Source organism: Oncorhynchus nerka, linkage group LG12, assembly GCF_034236695.1.
Source record: "Oncorhynchus nerka isolate Pitt River linkage group LG12, Oner_Uvic_2.0, whole genome shotgun sequence".
Classification (NCBI taxonomy): domain Eukaryota; kingdom Metazoa; phylum Chordata; class Actinopteri; order Salmoniformes; family Salmonidae; genus Oncorhynchus; species Oncorhynchus nerka.
The window spans coordinates 71,442,024-71,461,226 of NC_088407.1; the positions used below are offsets into that span (position 1 = coordinate 71,442,024).

The following is a 19,203-nucleotide window of genomic DNA, read 5'->3' on the forward strand; positions in this document are numbered from 1 at the left end:
ACATCTCAGTGGATAGAAGTGTCTAAATGGTGGGAGAGCAGTCTGTTGCAGCAGTACTGTATACATCTCAGTGGATAGAAGTGTCTAAATGGTGGGAGAGCAGTCTGTTGCAGCAGTACTGTATACATCTCAGTGGATAGAAGTGTCTAAGTGGTGGGAGAGCAGTCTGTTGCAGCAGTACTGTATACATCTCAGTGGATAGAAGTGTCTAAATGGTGGGAGAGCAGTCTGTTGCAGCAGTACTGTATACATCTCAGTGGATAGAAGTGTCTAAGTGGTGGGAGAGCAGTCTGTTGCAGCAGTACTGTATACATCTCAGTGGATAGAAGTGTCTAAGTGGTGGGAGAGCAGTCTGTTGCAGCAGTACTGTATACATCTCAGTGGATAGAAGTGTCTAAATGGTGGGAGAGCAGTCTGTTGCAGCAGTACTGTATACATCTCAGTGGATAGAAGTGTCTAAGTGGTGGGAGAGCAGTCTGTTGCAGCAGTACTGTATACATCTCAGTGGATAGAAGTGTCTAAATGGTGGGAGAGCAGTCTGTTGCAGCAGTACTGTATACATCTCAGTGGATAGAAGTGTCTAAGTGGTGGGAGAGCAGTCTGTTGCAGCAGTACTGTATACATCTCAGTGGATAGAAGTGTCTAAATGGTGGGAGAGCAGTCTGTTGCAGCAGTACTGTATACATCTCAGTGGATAGAAGTGTCTAAGTGGTGGGAGAGCAGTCTGTTGCAGCAGTACTGTATACATCTCAGTGGATAGAAGTGTCTAAGTGGTGGGAGAGCAGTCTGTTGCAGCAGTACTGTATACATCTCAGTGGATAGAAGTGTCTAAGTGGTGGGAGAGCAGTCTGTTGCAGCAGTACTGTATACATCTCAGTGGATAGAAGTGTCTAAATGTACCGTGGTCATAACGTTTCTAAACTAACGCCCAAGAATAGCAAAACCAAATGCTATACTGCTCTGACAAAGGAAGTACACAATGACTACACAACCTATTTCAAATCAAAACAAATCCAATTTTCACAGTTTTGTGGAAATGAGTGACTAAGCAGAATTGAGTGGGAAAAAAATACTAAGAATAACACAAGCACTCTCAAAATGGACGTGGGTCGTTCCACGAAATGAGTGACTTTGATATTTTAAGTAGAAGTTGTGCATCAACATTACATTTTCAACGAAGTGCCCTTTAAAATAAAAAAAAGTGCCTTTTTGCATCTATCTAGTATATGTGACCAGAAATAATAATAATAATAATATATTAACCACATGGAGAATCAATCACATTCACAATTCAATAAGAATATTTATCAAATAAAGTTCAAAAAATTATACATTTTCATATGTCCCTCTGTGCACCATCTGTGGACTTCTAGGAAGAGTTTAACCCCCATAACCCCAAAATGTCTCCAGGTTTTCACCATCATTGTAAAGCCCTGGTTATTTTGTTGCTTTGAAAAAGTCATTTCTCAAGATCATTAGTTATTTAATGTGATTAGTGATTCATTTGAAGGAAAAACATTTAAGTGTCCCTCATTTTAAGGTTAACCCTGTCACGTGACCTAAACTCTCATTTTAATATTGTGAAACTATTACTTTTTTCCCCAAAAGAAACATTGAACATCTGATGGTCAAATAATAGCGTAAAAGCAGGTAAGCTGGTTCTACTCTTTTTGGGCATTTCTTGGTGTTTTGTGGTGGAAGACTGAGTGGGTTGAGCATAACACGTTAACCCTGCTACCCATAGATAGACAGGCTAGAATAACACGTTAACCCTGCTACCCATAGATAGACAGGCTAGAATAACACGTCAACCCTGCTACCCATAGATAGACAGGCTAGAATAACACATCAACCCTGCTACCCATAGATAGACAGGCTAGAATAACACGCAAACCCTGTTACCCACAGATAGACAGGCTAGAATAACACGTTAACCCTGTTACCCATAGATAGACAGGCTAGAATAACACGTTAACCGTGCTACCCATAGATAGACAGGCTAGAATAACACGTTAACCCTGCTACCCATAGATAGACAGACTAGAATAACACGTTAACCCTGCTACCCATAGATAGACAGGCTAGAATAACACGTTAACCCTGCTACCCATAGATAGACAGGCTAGAATAACACGTTAACCCTGTTACCCATAGATAGACAGGCTAGAATAACACGTCAACCCTGCTACCCATAGATAGACAGGCTAGAATAACACGTTAACCCTGCTACCCATAGATAGACAGGCTAGAATAACACGTCAACCCTGCTACCCATAGATAGACAGGCTAGAATAACACGTTAACCCTGCTACCCATAGATAGACAGGCTAGAATAACACGTTAACCCTGTTAGCCATAGATAGACAGGCTAGAATAACACGTTAACCCTGTTAGCCATAGATAGACAGGCTAGAATAACACATTAACCCTGCTACCCATAGATAGACACGCTAGAATAACACGTCAACCCTGCTACCCATAGATAGACAGGCTAGAATAACACGTTAACCCTGTTAGCCATAGATAGACAGGCTAGAATAACACGTTAACCCTGCTACCCATAGATAGACAGGCTAGAATAACACATCAACCCTGCTACCCATAGATAGACAGGCTAGAATAACACATCAACCCTGCTACCCATAGATAGACAGGCTAGAATAACACGTCAACCCTGCTACCCATAGATAGACAGGCTAGAATAACACGCAAACCCTGTTACCCACAGATAGACAGGCTAGAATAACACGTTAACCCTGTTACCCATAGATAGACAGGCTAGAATAACACGTTAACGTTGCTACCCATCGATAGACAGGCTAGAATAACACGTTAACCGTGCTACCCATAGATAGACAGGCTAGAATAACACGTTAACCCTGCTACCCATAGATAGACAGGCTAGAATAACACATCAACCCTGCTACCCATAGATAGACAGGCTAGAATAACACGTTAACCCTGCTACCCATAGATAGACAGGCTAGAATAACACGTTAACCCTGCTACCCATAGATAGACAGGCTAGAATAACACGTTAACCCTGTTAGCCATAGATAGACAGGCTAGAATAACACGTTAACCCTGTTAGCCATAGATAGACAGGCTAGAATAACACGTTAACCCTGCTACCCATAGATAGACAGGCTAGAATAACACGTTAACCCTGCTACCCATAGATAGACAGGCTAGAATAACACGTCAACCCTGCTACCCATAGATAGACAGGCTAGAATAACACGTTAACCCTGCTACCCATAGATAGACACGCTAGAATAACACGTCAACCCTGCTACCCATAGATAGACAGGCTAGAATAACACGCTAACCCTGTTACCCATAGATAGACAGGCTAGAATAACACGTTAACCCTGTTACCCATAGATAGACAGGCTAGAATAACACGTCAACCCTGCTACCCATAGATAGACAGGCTAGAATAACACGTTAACCCTGTTAGCCATAGATAGACAGGCTAGAATAACACGTTAACCCTGCTACCCATAGATAGACAGGCTAGAATAACACGTCAACCCTGCTACCCATAGATAGACAGGCTAGAATAACACGTTAACCCTGCTACCCATAGATAGACAGGCTAGAATAACACGTCAACCCTGCTACCCATAGATAGACAGGCTAGAATAACACGTTAACCCTGCTACCCATAGATAGACAGGCTAGAATAACACGTTAACCCTGTTAGCCATAGATAGACAGGCTAGAATAACACGTTAACCCTGTTAGCCATAGATAGACAGGCTAGAATAACACATTAACCCTGCTACCCATAGATAGACACGCTAGAATAACACGTCAACCCTGCTACCCATAGATAGACAGGCTAGAATAACACGTTAACCCTGTTAGCCATAGATAGACAGGCTAGAATAACACGTTAACCCTGCTACCCATAGATAGACAGGCTAGAATAACACGTCAACCCTGCTACCCATAGATAGACAGGCTAGAATAACACATCAACCCTGCTACCCATAGATAGAGAGGCTAGAATAACACATCAACCCTGCTACCCATAGATAGACAGGCTAGAATAACACGTCAACCCTGCTACCCATAGATAGACAGGCTAGAATAACACGCAAACCCTGTTACCCACAGATAGACAGGCTAGAATAACACGTTAACCCTGTTACCCATAGATAGACAGGCTAGAATAACACGTTAACCGTGCTACCCATAGATAGACAGGCTAGAATAACACGTTAACCCTGCTACCCATAGATAGACAGGCTAGAATAACACGTTAACCCTGCTACCCATAGATAGACAGGCTAGAATAACACATCAACCCTGCTACCCATAGATAGACAGGCTAGAATAACACGTTAACCCTGCTACCCATAGATAGACAGGCTAGAATAACACGTTAACCCTGCTACCCATAGATAGACAGGCTAGAATAACACGTTAACCCTGTTAGCCATAGATAGACAGGCTAGAATAACACGTTAACCCTGTTAGCCATAGATAGACAGGCTAGAATAACACGTTAACCCTGCTACCCATAGATAGACAGGCTAGAATAACACGTTAACCCTGCTACCCATAGATAGACAGGCTAGAATAACACGTTAACCCTGTTAGCCATAGATAGACAGGCTAGAATAACACATTAACCCTGCTACCCATAGATAGACACGCTAGAATAACACGTCAACCCTGCTACCCATAGATAGACAGGCTAGAATAACACGTTAACCCTGCTACCCATAGATAGACAGGCTAGAATAACACATCAACCCTGCTACCCATAGATAGAGAGGCTAGAATAACACATCAACCCTGCTACCCATAGATAGACAGGCTAGAATAACACGTCAACCCTGCTACCCATAGATAGACAGGCTAGAATAACACGTTAACCCTGCTACCCATAGATAGACAGGCTAGAATAACACGTTAACCCTGTTACCCATAGATAGACAGGCTAGAATAACACGTCAACCCTGCTACCCATAGATAGACAGGCTAGAATAACACGTTAACCCTGTTAGCCATAGATAGACAGGCTAGAATAACACGTTAACCCTGCTACCCATAGATAGACAGGCTAGAATAACACGTTAACCCTGCTACCCATAGATAGACAGGCTAGAATAACACATCAACCCTGCTACCCATAGATAGACAGGCTAGAATAACACGTTAACCCTGCTACCCATAGATAGACAGGCTAGAATAACACGTTAACCCTGCTACCCATAGATAGACAGGCTAGAATAACACGTTAACCCTGCTACCCATAGATAGACAGGCTAGAATAACACGTTAACCCTGCTACCCATAGATAGACAGGCTAGAATAACACGTTAACCCTGTTAGCCATAGATAGACAGGCTAGAATAACACGTTAACCCTGCTACCCATAGATAGACAGGCTAGAATAACACATCAACCCTGCTACCCATAGATAGACAGGCTAGAATAACACGTCAACCCTGCTACCCATAGATAGACAGGCTAGAATAACACGTTAACCCTGCTACCCATAGATAGACAGGCTAGAATAACACGTCAACCCTGCTACCCATAGATAGACAGGCTAGAATAACACGTTAACCCTGTACCCATAGATAGACAGGCTAGAATAACACGTTAACCCTGCGACCAATAGATAGACAGGCTAGAATAACACGTTAACCCTGCTACCCATAGATAGACAGGCTAGAAATGTTTTAACGATACATTTGTTGCCCCTCCTGGTTGCACACAACAAGCTTCCATTCCCCCTGTCACAAGGGGATGGCTGATTTAAGATTTTAAAAATGGTAAACCCAGTTACGGTCAACCCTGTAACTTTTTGGGGCACTTTACAGGTATACTATAATACTATAACTATATTTTTTTATTTATTTAACCTCTTGATATGGAAAAACTTGTTTTTTATGATAGATAGATAGACAGGCTAGAATAACACGTTAACCCTGTTAGCCATAGATAGACAGGCTAGAATAACACGTTAACCCTGCTAGCCATAGATAGACAGGCTGGAATAACACGTTAACCCTGCTACCCATAGATAGACACGCTAGAATAACACGTTAACCCTGTACCCATAGATAGACAGGCTAGAATAACACGTTAACCCTGCTACCAATAGATAGACAGGCTAGAATAACACGTCAACCCTGCTACCCATAGATAGACAGGCTAGAATAACACGTCAACCCTGCTACCCATAGATAGACAGGCTAGAATAACACGTTAACCCTGCTACCCATAGATAGACAGGCTAGAATAACACGCTAACCCTGTTACCCATAGATAGACAGGCTAGAATAACACGTTAACCCTGTTACCCATAGATAGACAGGCTAGAATAACACATCAACCCTGCTACCCATAGATAGACAGGCTAGAATAACACGTTAACCCTGTACCCATAGATAGACAGGCTAGAATAACACGTTAACCCTGTACCCATAGATAGACAGGCTAGAATAACACGTTAACCCTGCTACCCATAGATAGACAGGCTAGAATAACACGTTAACCCTGCTACCCATAGATAGACAGGCTAGAATAACACATTAACCCTGCTACCCATAGATAGACAGGCTAGAATAACACGTTAACCCTGCTACCAATAGATAGACAGGCTAGAATAACATGTTAACCCTGCTACCCATAGATAGACAGGCTAGAATAACACGTTAACCCTGTACCCATAGATAGACAGGCTAGAATAACACGTTAACCCTGCTACCCATAGATAGACAGGCTAGAATAACACGCTAACCCTGTTACCCATAGATAGACAGGCTAGAATAACACGTTAACCCTGCTACCCATAGATAGACAGGCTAGAATAACACGTTAACCCTGTACCCATAGATAGACAGGCTAGAATAACACGTCAACCCTGCTACCAATAGATAGACAGGCTAGAATAACACGTTAACCCTGTACTCATAGATAGACAGGCTAGAATAACACGTTAACCCTGTACCCATAGATAGACAGGCTAGAATAACACGTTAACCCTGTACCCATAGATAGACAGGCTAGAATAACACGTTAACCCTGTACCCATAGATAGACAGGCTAGAATAACACGTTAACCCTGCTACCCATAGATAGACAGGCTAGAAATGTTTTAACGATACATTTGTTGCCCCTCCTGGTTGCACACAACAAGCTTCCATTCCCCCTGTCACAAGGGGATGGCTGATTTAAGATTTTAAAAATGGTAAACCCTGTTACGGTCAACCCTGTAACTTTTTGGGGCACTTTACAGGTATACTATAATACTATATCTATATATTTTTTTTTATTTAACCTCTTGATATGGAAAAACTTGTTTTTTATGAAGTTGAGCATGTGCTCTTTATGACAGAATGTTAAAATAAGGTTAAAGCAACTGTTTTTTCCCCCTCAAAGTTACAGTACACTTCTCAAAAGGCACCAAATCAAAAGGCACCAAATTGGTGGAACGACCCACATAACAGGCTCATTGCTCTGATATCAATTTCCTCTTCGTTTTGTCAATGTATTTTTGTTTCATGTTATGGATCAGTTTCCAGTGCCTGTACCTCACGACTATACTGTGGGCGTATATTGCTGACTATTTCGTTTTAATAATGGAGTTACTGTAAATATAAGCCTTGCATCACATAGAATGGGCACCATTTCAATCGAATAGCAACTTACAAATCCTGACAATCTTATAGGATCACCTTCCTCTCATGAGAAATGGCATGTACTCCCAAAATACAGTGCATTACGCAAAAAGTTATACACCTTTCCTTGTGTTTACTAACTGACACCTTTACCCCAGAGATAGTGTGGTCTTTGGCTCAGAGTCCTGACTGAGTTGTGTAAATGGAAAGGAACTCCCTATCAAGAGACAGAGGTGTGGATGTGGCTTGGGTGATACTAAATAGCACACACAGTATAGCACATACAGCTAGAGACGCCTCAAGATTGCCTGACTTGTCCAAGCCCTTGTCACCACCGAAGGTGAGATATTGTCAAACTCGACTCTACAAAGCATTACATTACAAAAGGACCCCAAAAGGGTTCTGTGCAGAGGGATAGGGTTGTGCCGTTTTCATCTGAAGAACCCTTTTTAGTAGACGAGGGTTATTTGTAAGTCAAAGGGTTCTTTCTACCTTAAACAACATAAGAACCATTTTGGAAGAAAGGGTACATTGATTATTATTTGTAATCCTTTTGAATTTGAATAAGCTTTTTTATTGTAATGTTTTTTCTTTCTTTGAAATAGTGCCAGAGCATTAGTGTTTACCTCAGTGTTTAAACTTTAACATCAGGAGTTTGGGTAATATGATACATTTACAAATATAGGTGAGAATGTTTTCAACTGTACCTACATGGGAATATTTGTACATGTATATATTATTCCCTTCATCCTTTTACATATACAGTACTGATGTACAGTAGTTGATATCTTTGCCATGATTTCTGTCTGTCAGTGAAGCACTTTGATGATTTTATTGAGCAGAAAGTAGGAGAATATTGGGCCCCGTTACTAAGATGGTTGTTCCAGTTTAGATGACTTGATTAATCAATCCGCTCTACCCTGGCAGTCATTCTGAATGCAGGTTGAGGTTGATTAAAAGTTCCAATTGTTGGATATCCTCACTCTGGCTGGATTCCAATAGGAATTACACATCACTTTGCAAGCGAGCATAATGTGACTTGCAGGGCTGATGTGGCCTGTAAACCAGGAATTTATAACTAGGTGTTGCAACTAGGTCCTCAAAGAAAGTTTTTATGATACAGTATACAATATGTCATGTATTGTCATTTTTTATTTTATAGGCAAATAGAGTAGGAGTATGACAATGTATGCACTCACTACTGTAAGTCATTCTGGATAAGAGTGTCTGCTAAAATGTAAACATCTTCAGCCAGGTTATTGTCCCTGTATGGTATGAGCAGAGGTTGATCATGTGTTTCTCACTGTGAGTATTGCTGCCTGTGGTGTGACAACCACTGGTCAATACTGTTACACTTCTGGGCTTTTGTTTCTCTGCCTCACTCTGTACACACAAACCCCTATGACTGGCGGACATAGAAGAGCTGTTGCTGCAGCTATTGCTATTATTTGTGCAGTACACATAAACGCTCACAACACATACAATTGGAATTCAAAGGCAAACTCTCTAGTCTAGACTAACCCTGCCACGTTTTTTATTTTTTATTATGTGATTTATGTAACTCTTCAGGGATACTAGTGTATTTGAATAGAGTTGCAAAATTCCAGTAACTATCTCCAAATTCCTAGGTTTTTCAGAAATATCGGTTGGAAAATTTGCAGAATCAGAAGGGAATAAACAGGAAATCTGGAACCCTTTAACCGGTATTAATTTGGGGAAAGTTAATCTTTTATAACTCTAGACTTGACCGCATGCATTAAGAGAGAATGTCTGATATGAAAGCTAGAGAGATAGCTACTAAAGAGCTGAGAAATGATTGGTACCATGGGGTATGATGGGTGGGCGTCCATAACCAGTAGAGAAAAGAAAATCATTGTTATTATAAAGACTAATTACCGGAACAAAATCAATTAACATGTCTCACTGTAAATGAAATTCCTACTTGTTATTATACTGTACTTTTCATTTTACAGTGAATAACCAAGGGTCTGGAGTGCTCACTCACTTAGTTAAATAAGTACGCATACTGTATATGCACTATGTTTACTGTATGTACACTGTATGTATATTGTATGTATATAAAACTGATCTTATGCAGTATGGACTGTACTAATTAACAAACACTTGAGATATGTAACACCTGAATCTAACATGGACTAATCTAATGTACTGTACCCTCTACTAATCTCTTATGCTCTTTCTCCCAGACACAACTATAGTCGACAAAGAGAATACGTTCTTGGTTAATCATTTCACACCATATTTAATCATAGTTCTCTTTTAAGATGGTTTCTCATTGTCACCATAACAGAGATACTTTTTAGGAGATGGGAAACTCAATTGGAATCGTTTTAACGGCCATTGTGTATGTGTCACAACCCTTCAAGCGTAAAAATGGTTTGAAGTCTATCTAGTCAACGTGGCCCGTTGATGATGTGTGGCCAACATACACAATGGCCGTTAATAAGATTCCAATGGAGTTTCCCATCTCCTAAAAAGTTGATTCTGGGACAAGGAGTGCACTCCACAAGGAGTGAATGGGAGTCAATTGGGCATTAGCTCAAAAACCCAACATTAGCATGAATTACGTCAACAAGAAGTACAGCTTTAAAAGCCTCCAGCAACAGGAAAGGTGAATTATCATGTGGATTATAATTCATGGACATCTTTGTAGAGGTTTACATATTTTTTTTACACATCGAAAGGGAAAATCACATCTGAAATTCCAAAGTGGAAATGACAAACTTCAGAAGCCTTTTAAAACCTCAAAAAAGTTATATATTTCTGCATTTCAGGAATGTTCTCCTGCAACACAGTGATCAAAGCTTGGCCCCAGTGATGTACGGGGCCTTACGCATTACCCTCTGTAGTGCCTTACGGTCAGAGGCCGAACAGTTGCTATACCAGGCGGTGATGCAACCGGTCAGGATGCTCTCGATGGTGCAGCTGTAGAAATTTTGGAGGATCTGGGGACCCATGCAAATCTTTTCAGTCTCTTGGGGGATAATAGGCATTGTCGTGCCCTCTTCACAACTGTATTGGTGTATTTGGACCATGATAGTTTGTTGGTGATGTGGACACCAAGGAACTTGAAGCTCTCGAACCGCTCTCCTACATCCCCATCGATGTGAATGGGGACATGTTCAGCCCTCCTTCTCCGGTAGTCCATGATCAGCTCCTTTGTCTTGCTCACATTGAGGAAGAGGTTGTTGTCCTAGCACCACACTGCCAGGTCTCTGACCTCCTCCCTATAGGCTTTCTCATCATGGTCGGTGATCAAGCCTACAACCGTTGTGTCGTCAGCAAACTTAACGATGGCGATGCAGTCGTGGGTGACCAGGGAGTAGAGGAGGGGACTAAGCACGCACCCCTGAGGGGCCCCAGTGTTTAGGATCAGTGTGGCAGATGTGTCGTTGCCTACCCTTACCACCTGGGGGTGGCCCATCAGGAAATCCAGGATCCAGTTTCAGAGGGAGGTGTTTAGTCCCAGAGTCCTTAGCTTAGTGATGTGCTTTGTGGGCACTATGGTGTTAAACGCTGAGCTGTAGTCAATGAACAGCATTCTCACATAGGCGTTCCTTTTGTCCAGGTGGCAAAGGGCAGTGTGGAGTCCAATTGAGATTGCGTCATCTGTGGATCTGTTGGGGAGGTATGCGAATTGGAGTGGGTATTTCCGGGATGATGGTGTTAATGGGAGCCATGACCAGCCTTTCAAAGCACTTCATGGCTACAGACGTGAGTGCTATGAGGCTGTAGTATCGATTAGAATTTTTCCCAACACTGACAGAAACCACAGCTTATTTTTTGTAATTTCAATTATTGAGAGTGCAGTGTAGTGTTTACTTAATTACTAATGTAATTAACAGTCAGGCAGAGGTATTTTGTTGCCTTTCTCTACCTGTTCTCAGTGGTGAGGATCAGTACAATGCTCATTAATGGGGGGGTCACTAGCATAAATATTAAATATTAAAGGGGCAATCCAGAATTGGTATAAATTATTTATTTTTACTTTTAAATGTATGTTATATAGCTATTAATATTATTCATAAGTCATGACACTCCATCAGAACCCAAAAGGTAATAATATTTTACTCCATTGTTTGCAAGTGTAAACAAACACATTACTGCATCTCATGGATGGTCAATCCTTGCATCCATAGCGGTATCTATGTAATTTTAGTACAGTTCCATTCCTCCAGTTGTTTACAAGTGTTTTGTTGTTGTTTAAGTTACGGACTGCAGCTTTAAAGGGTGCAACCAGAGAGGATGAATATTAGTCTGTAAGAACACACTAGATAACACAAAGTCGACACTACAGATTGATACTGTACATCCTAGTTAATTAGCAGATGAGACCAAAGAAGGCTTTTATGGTGCCGACACTAAGGGGAGAGCACTCATGAGAGTGCTGGGGCAGAAAAGGTCCATGATCCTCAAAGGGAATGGTGACCCTCTACAGCATCTCTTTTATGCTAATGAAGATGCATGGTGCTTAGAATGCTTTCCAAAACAGCTGCCCCACAATGGCCTATGCACATCGCACAACCTTCATCTTCGGTTCTGTTCTTCCCAAGGTGCGTGTGTGTGTGTGTGTGTGTGTGTGTGTGTGTGTGTGTGTGTGTGTGTGTGTGTGTGTGTGTGTGTGTGTGTGTGTGTGTGCGCGCGCGCGGGCGTCTGCTAGTACGTGACCCTACTGCACATGGCTCTCATCAGGATAATGGCACTCATATGGATACTTCACAGGCAATCAAAATCAGTTGCCAAGCAACTGGGGGACCATTCTCTAACTAGGAGACAAACCTTGGGGAGCTGACCACAGAATGTAATCATTTTGCTAATTAATTTCCTCTTGGGGACACGTATAGTAAACTATAACTTGATAATGTTTGTTTAATGTTTCTCATTTGTATAACACCAGGGATGAAAGTTCAAAACTACCAGATGTATACCATACAGTCGTAGTGAAAAAGGGAAATAGAACTGGCAATCATCATGACATAAAAATCACCATCTTTATCTCCAAATACATAACATACATTACTTCTGTTTCTCAAACCATATTCACGACATTATGAATTCATGAGAGCATCCCAGTGTTGAATATGAGTGGTTATTATTGTGGGTGAAGAAATAAAGAAAGCTTGGTGTGAAGAAGAAGTAGAAGAATTGTAATGGAAGGTTGAGGTTGGTTGAAGGACTTGTGGGATGGATGCTTAGTCTATGTGGTCATCACAGCTCCCATCACAGCTCTACTTATGGACTGACACAGACTGAACAAGGAAGTTAGCACTTCCTGTGAGGAACTAACATGGTGCCACCTGATTAATAAGGACACTTGAATGAAAAGAGCAGTGAAGAGCGGTAATGTAAAAAAGGTGGTAAAACTTCAAACAAAGGCACCATCCTTTTAATTAGTCCTGATAACGCTTGGCTCTAGTGGATTCCAATGTGATGGCCTGTTAACAGTCTATTAGGTCTATTAGACAGCCTTTTGATGGGAACCAGGACCCTGGTTGAAGAAGTAATGAAGAGATCAAGGCGGTGACTGCCCATCCTCGTTTCTCTGTCCAACATCGGGTGAATTTATTAAAGGACTGTTCCACACTCATACATGTCATGTCAATAGTAATGGTTATGCTGGTTCATGGTTGCAAGATCTTATTTGGATCAGGACTTGCATGTTAGGTGGAGGATGACACGACAATCCGATATACATCATGGACACCTACATCTGCATACTATACAGATCTTCATTTGATCAACCTGTTGCAGGATAACTTTCCTGGTTAAAAATTTCCACTTTGAAATTTCAGACTTGATTTTCCCTTACGAAAAATATATCAACCCCTACAAAAATGTCCATTAATTATAATAATAATTAACATTTCCTTTTGCTGTGGGATTATTTTCCTGCTGTAAGAAACGGGCTCAAATTAAGATTCTACATCTGGATCTCTGTTTGTTTAACTACAGATTACTACTGTAAATCTTCGTTCCGCATGTCATTTTATAACTGTAATAAAAACCACACAACATCATTGAAAGGCAGAGCTTTACAGTGAGTATGTTTACATGCACACTAATAATTCAAAATTAAACTCATTATGGCAGGAGGCAGATTATACAATAGATTATACAATAAACACCTTACTCTGCTTATCTTAATTGGCGTACGGTCAAAATTGAATTAAGCATACGCAGATTAAAACACCTGCTTTTCTGAACAATCTGTTGAATTATTAAGACATGTAAACACCTTAATCGTCATTCCAGCAGTGTATTTGATCTGTACAGCGGTGTATTTGATCTGCACAGCGGTGTATTTGATCTGCACAGCGGTGTATTTGATCTGCACAGCGGTGTATTTGATCTGCACAGCGGTGTATTTGATCTGTACAGCGGTGTATTTGATCTGTACAGCGGTGTATTTGATCTGCACAGCGGTGTATTTGATCTGCACAGCGGTGTATTTGATCTGCACAGCGGTGTATTTGATCTGTACAGCGGTGTATTTGATCTGCACAGCGGTGTATTTGATCTGTACAGCGGTGTATTTGATCTGCACAGCGGTGTATTTGATCTGTACAGCGGTGTATTTGATCTGTACAGCGGTGTATTTGATCTGCACAGCGGTGTATTTGATCTGCACAGCGGTGTATTTGATCTGCACAGCGGTGTATTTGATCTGTACAGCGGTGTATTTGATCTGTACAGCGGTGTATTTGATCTGCACAGCGGTGTATTTGATCTGTACAGCGGTGTATTTGATCTGTACAGCGGTGTATTTGATCTGTACATGTGCTAGCACCAGCCGAATGAGCCTCCCTCTTTAGCACGAGTGAAGTTCGGAACAACAATGTATGCATCATACAAGTTGTTTTCACATACAAACTTTATATGTCTGAACTCAGAAACAAATATGCTTCCTAAAAATAACATGTTCACTGTGGTAGAATGTTTATTTTCATTGGCAGTATCATCAGGTAGCCTGATTTCCAATGTGCCCATGGAAACAGGATAATTGTTATTTTTTTATTTAACTAGGCAAGTCAGTTAAGAACAAATTCTTATTTTCAATGACGGCCTAGGAACAGTGGGCCTAGTTCAGGAGCAGAACGACAGATTTGTACCTTGTCAGCTTGGGGATTTGAACTTGCAACCTTCCGGTTACTAGTCCAACACTCTAACCTCTGGGCTACCCTGCCGCCTCTTCCTGCAAAGCATGCAATCGTTTTAATTAACTATTACATTAATCTGACTACACACAATAATCACATTATTCTGTGCATGTAACTGCACTCAGTGTCTGAATCAGTATAAGTATCAGTTTCAGACAGACAGACAGTCATTGAAGGTTATTGACATGTCCATCTAAGCTATAACAATACCCTTTCAAGGAACTTCTCTTTGGACATGACTATCAATGTCATCATTGCCCTTAAATTATCTAACTCTCTCTTTGCCACAAAGAAGACCCAGAGAGCTGCCAGAGTAGTGCTGTAAACTTTGATTGGACCTTGAATTTGTCAAGCATTCGATGCAACCAATCCCAAGGAGGTCATTTATCCTGGAAAGACCAATCATCGTGCCAAACTAGCTTTTAGTACAGTTGCAATTTGATGACTAATTCTAGGCATTTAGGGCCAAATCTTAACTTCTATAAAGTCAACTTGATTCATCCCAGGACATGCTAATGTGAAATCAAACTTACTTTCTCATAATCCACAGTGTTTAGGCCCTGTTGCATACTGTTAGCTTTGTCACTTTATACACCACACACACCCACACACCCCCACACACATACACACACACACACACACACGCACACACACACACACACACACACACACACACACACACACATACACATATTTAAGATCTCACCTCACTTGGTAATATTTAAATGAGTGTTTCTGAGCATCTATACACGAGAGGGAACCTCTCTCTGTGATAAAATGTGTCTACAACAAGGTGTTGAGGTACAACCTCCTGTAGTTCATATATATTTGTGCTTTACTTAATTAAGAATTGAGTGTGATTTTCCCACACACACTAATAACCCTGGGACAGAAGGTGTTTCTGCTTTCTAGTGTCATGTCAGTATTACTACTGTAACCCTTAGACAACAACAAAAGCCTACATTTTAACACCCATGCTTCAGAGGATGACAGACGTGCAACCCAGGAACATTATATGTGTTACAGATAACTTCTCATATGACCAATTACAATAACCTGGGCCTGTGGAAACGGTATCACGTTGAAAAGGAAATAAACTAATGAAGGGAGACTATACCCACTGGGCACACAATGGATGAATCAACGTTGCTGCCACGTCATTTCAATTAAATGGCGTTGTACCAATGTAGAATAGACGTTATATTGAAGTCTGTGCCCAGTGGGTAAAGACGTCATCACCAAATTAAACTATCAAGTTACAACATATGTAGGCCTACATAAAATTGTCTTTGAGACATAGTTTTCAGGTGGGTTTTAACAAACTGTGTTTTTTAACCCATACCCTTTTCAGATATAAACAAAATACGGTAGCCTATAAAGAAGATGCTATGATAAAGAATAGGTGTTTTTCCTCTAGATATGAAAGGGGTTTATACGACCTCAGATCTTGGAGTAATAGATGGTCATACATACACCATGTCGGCTACAACAGGCCTGATGATTATGGAGGAAGGAGGTGATCACCACATGCTCGAATGGTAGATAATTGTCTTGTTATTCAAAACTGTTCTACAATGTCAGTGATCTCCGTGCATGGAATGTACTATAACTCCTCACCATGCTCACAACACACATAGTTCGCATCCCAAATGGCACCCTATTCCCTATGGGCCCAGGTCAAAAGTAGTACACTATATTGGGATTAGGGTGCCATTTGCGACGCATCCATAGGCACAGTATAGAACATTATAATATAAACCTTCACAGTCAAAACTTAAACATCCTCCCCCTCTGAGCCTGTCATTATTAATGAGCACACTATAGACTAGGCTCAAGCAGAGCCAGTAGTGTAGGCCTACTGAGAGTCTGCACTGGGGTGGTGCTGGCATGCCAGCAGTACAGCAAAGAGCTGTTAAATAGTCTCTAATAAAGTGTGAACATACAGCTATTAAGAGATACTTACAGATGTGGGATCTTAATTTGATCACTGTGTTGCAGGAGAACATTCCTGAAATGCAGGAAATGTCAAACTTGTAGAGTATTTGAGGTTTTAAAAGGCTTCTGAAGTTTGTCATTTCCACTTTGACATTTCAGACTTGATTTTCCCTTACAAAAAATGTATCAACCTGTTGCTGCAGGATTAGTTTCCTGCTGAAGCAAACAGGCTCAATTTAAGATTCTACACCTGTAGTTACCATGTTGTTAATCAGTGATCAATTACAACTTTATTAAACATCTGGATTCTTAATGTCCTTAGCTTGTTTAATGTTTCCTTTCTTATGTTGAACTTTTCCTCTCTCGTAATGATAAAACCCTCTTTGTAGGTATATATGTCCATGACCAATACATTTGTGGGGTAGCTGCCCACCCCCCCTGTAATTCTATCAGAAACCACTTCCTCTCACCAGTCTCTTTCCCTTGCTGCCACTACTCTTGCTCAACTGGGGGGTCTAAAAAAAGTGTACACTGTAGCCACTTATTTCCTTCTTGGTTATTTAGCCTAAGAATGACCATGGACTTTTCTGAGTTGTTCATCCTATCAGAATGGAAACACAAAAAAATGTCATGTTTAGGCAAACATGACCTACTGTATGGCTCTGGGTCAGATCCCACTGGGCATTCACTGGTTGAATTAACTTTGTTTCTATGTAATTGCAATACAATATATGTTCAACCAACGTGGAATAAACGTTGAATTGACGTCTGTGACCAGTGGTATGGATTATGTCACGCAATATAATAGACTGAAATCTGTATACCCGAATGTAAACATGTAGGCAAAAGTTAATAGTTCACTAATACCTAGCCTATATCTGTGCATGACATGTTTTCCAACTAAATCCCTAATAAGAATGGCGCTACAGAAGTTATAGGATATTACCTTCTGGTCCACGATGGAGCATGCCATCTCCCGGACCTGAGCGAGGCTGAAGTCGACAGAGTCCAAAAGAACAGGCTCGCGGCTCAACCCGATCTGTATCTGGAAAGATATGCCATTGGACCCCGGGGACAGGGGACTTGGCGGTCGGATCACTGGCGGAGCGCTCATATGAATCTCCCGGGAGTCAAAACAATACCGATTTGACATAGGTGAGTAAATATACGTACTTGTCTAACCGCTAAACAGCCGCCTGTTTTGAATATCAAACTAAAATGTCAAATATCCGACCGTGTCATGAACGCAAAATATGACGAGATTATAAGGATAATAAAACGAATGATAGAAATCAGAGAGATTATGAAAAATTTCTTAAATCATTTGAGAGGTGAAAGACGATGAAGTATAGCCTACGTCAGTTATGTTTGATTGTTCGGATGTGATCAGAGCCCGCCTCCTGCCTGGCTGACTGATGATAGATCTCATCATCAGTGAGACAGGGTGATGCGAGAGGAAAGAAGAGCTGAGCGGTGACGAGGAGCGAAATGGATGGTAGGCTACTCCTCATCCTCTCTTTTTTTTAAAGTTTAATTATAGGTTTGGGTACCAATGTGGCTGAACAAGAGCTGTCCTCTCAAACATCCGAAATGTTGACTCAATGGAAATATTACCACCGACTAGACTTCCATTCTGTTACAGCCAAGAGCCAAATCTAGAAGTACATTTTATGGATAAGGCAATGGGACAATCATATGTAGAAATAAAAAATAAAAGACGTGACTAATTATGGCTTATTAATTCTAATTTTAAAAGTTGAATAAAATAAAAATATTTTGCACAAGTGATGAGAGGAGCTATTCAACACCTGTAGTTGGGATATGCAAAAAAAAAACATTTCCAATTCACACATGTATATTAATACACACTTGTACATGTGTGAAATAGGACAGGTATAATCACCCACCAACGTATCATTATTATTATTATTACCTGGTCCTTATGAGTGATTCTGGAGAGGGAACTGATCTCAAACCTGCCCCCAGGGATAACTTCCTAGTGGTCCATAATACATTGCAGTAAAACAGTAAAATAAATACAGTTGAAGTTGGAAGTACACATACACCTTAGCCAAATACATTTAAACTCAGTTTTCACAATTCCTGACATTTAATCCTAGTAAAAAATCCCTGTTTTAGGTCAGTTAGGATCACCACTTTATTTTAAGAATGTGAAATGTCAGAATAATAGTAGAGAGAATGATTTACTTCAGCTTTTATTTCTTTCACCACATTGCCAGTGGGTCAGAAGTTTACATACACTCAATTAGTATTTGGTAGCATTGCCTTCACATTGTTTAACTTGGGTCAAACTTTTCGGGTAGCCTTCCACAAGCTTCCCATTCCTCCTGACAGAACTGGTGTAACTGAGTCAGGTTTGTAGGCCTCCTTGCTCGCACAAGCTTTTTCAGTTTTTCCCACAAATTTTCTATAGGTTTGAGGTCAGG

At 40.9% G+C, this 19,203-nt stretch overlaps 1 protein-coding gene across 1 annotated transcript in view; it reads right to left on the reverse strand.

The window, feature by feature from the left end:
* The window catches only part of LOC115138685 (serine/threonine-protein kinase D1-like), a 53,332-nt gene extending 35,351 nt beyond the window's left edge, over positions 1–17,981 (reverse strand). Inside the window, 1 exon segment of the mRNA XM_065025077.1 lies at positions 17,703–17,981. Coding sequence (XP_064881149.1) covers positions 17,703–17,909 — 207 coding nt within the window. The 5' untranslated portion in view covers positions 17,910–17,981.
* Between the last annotated feature and the right edge of the window lie 1,222 nt (positions 17,982–19,203).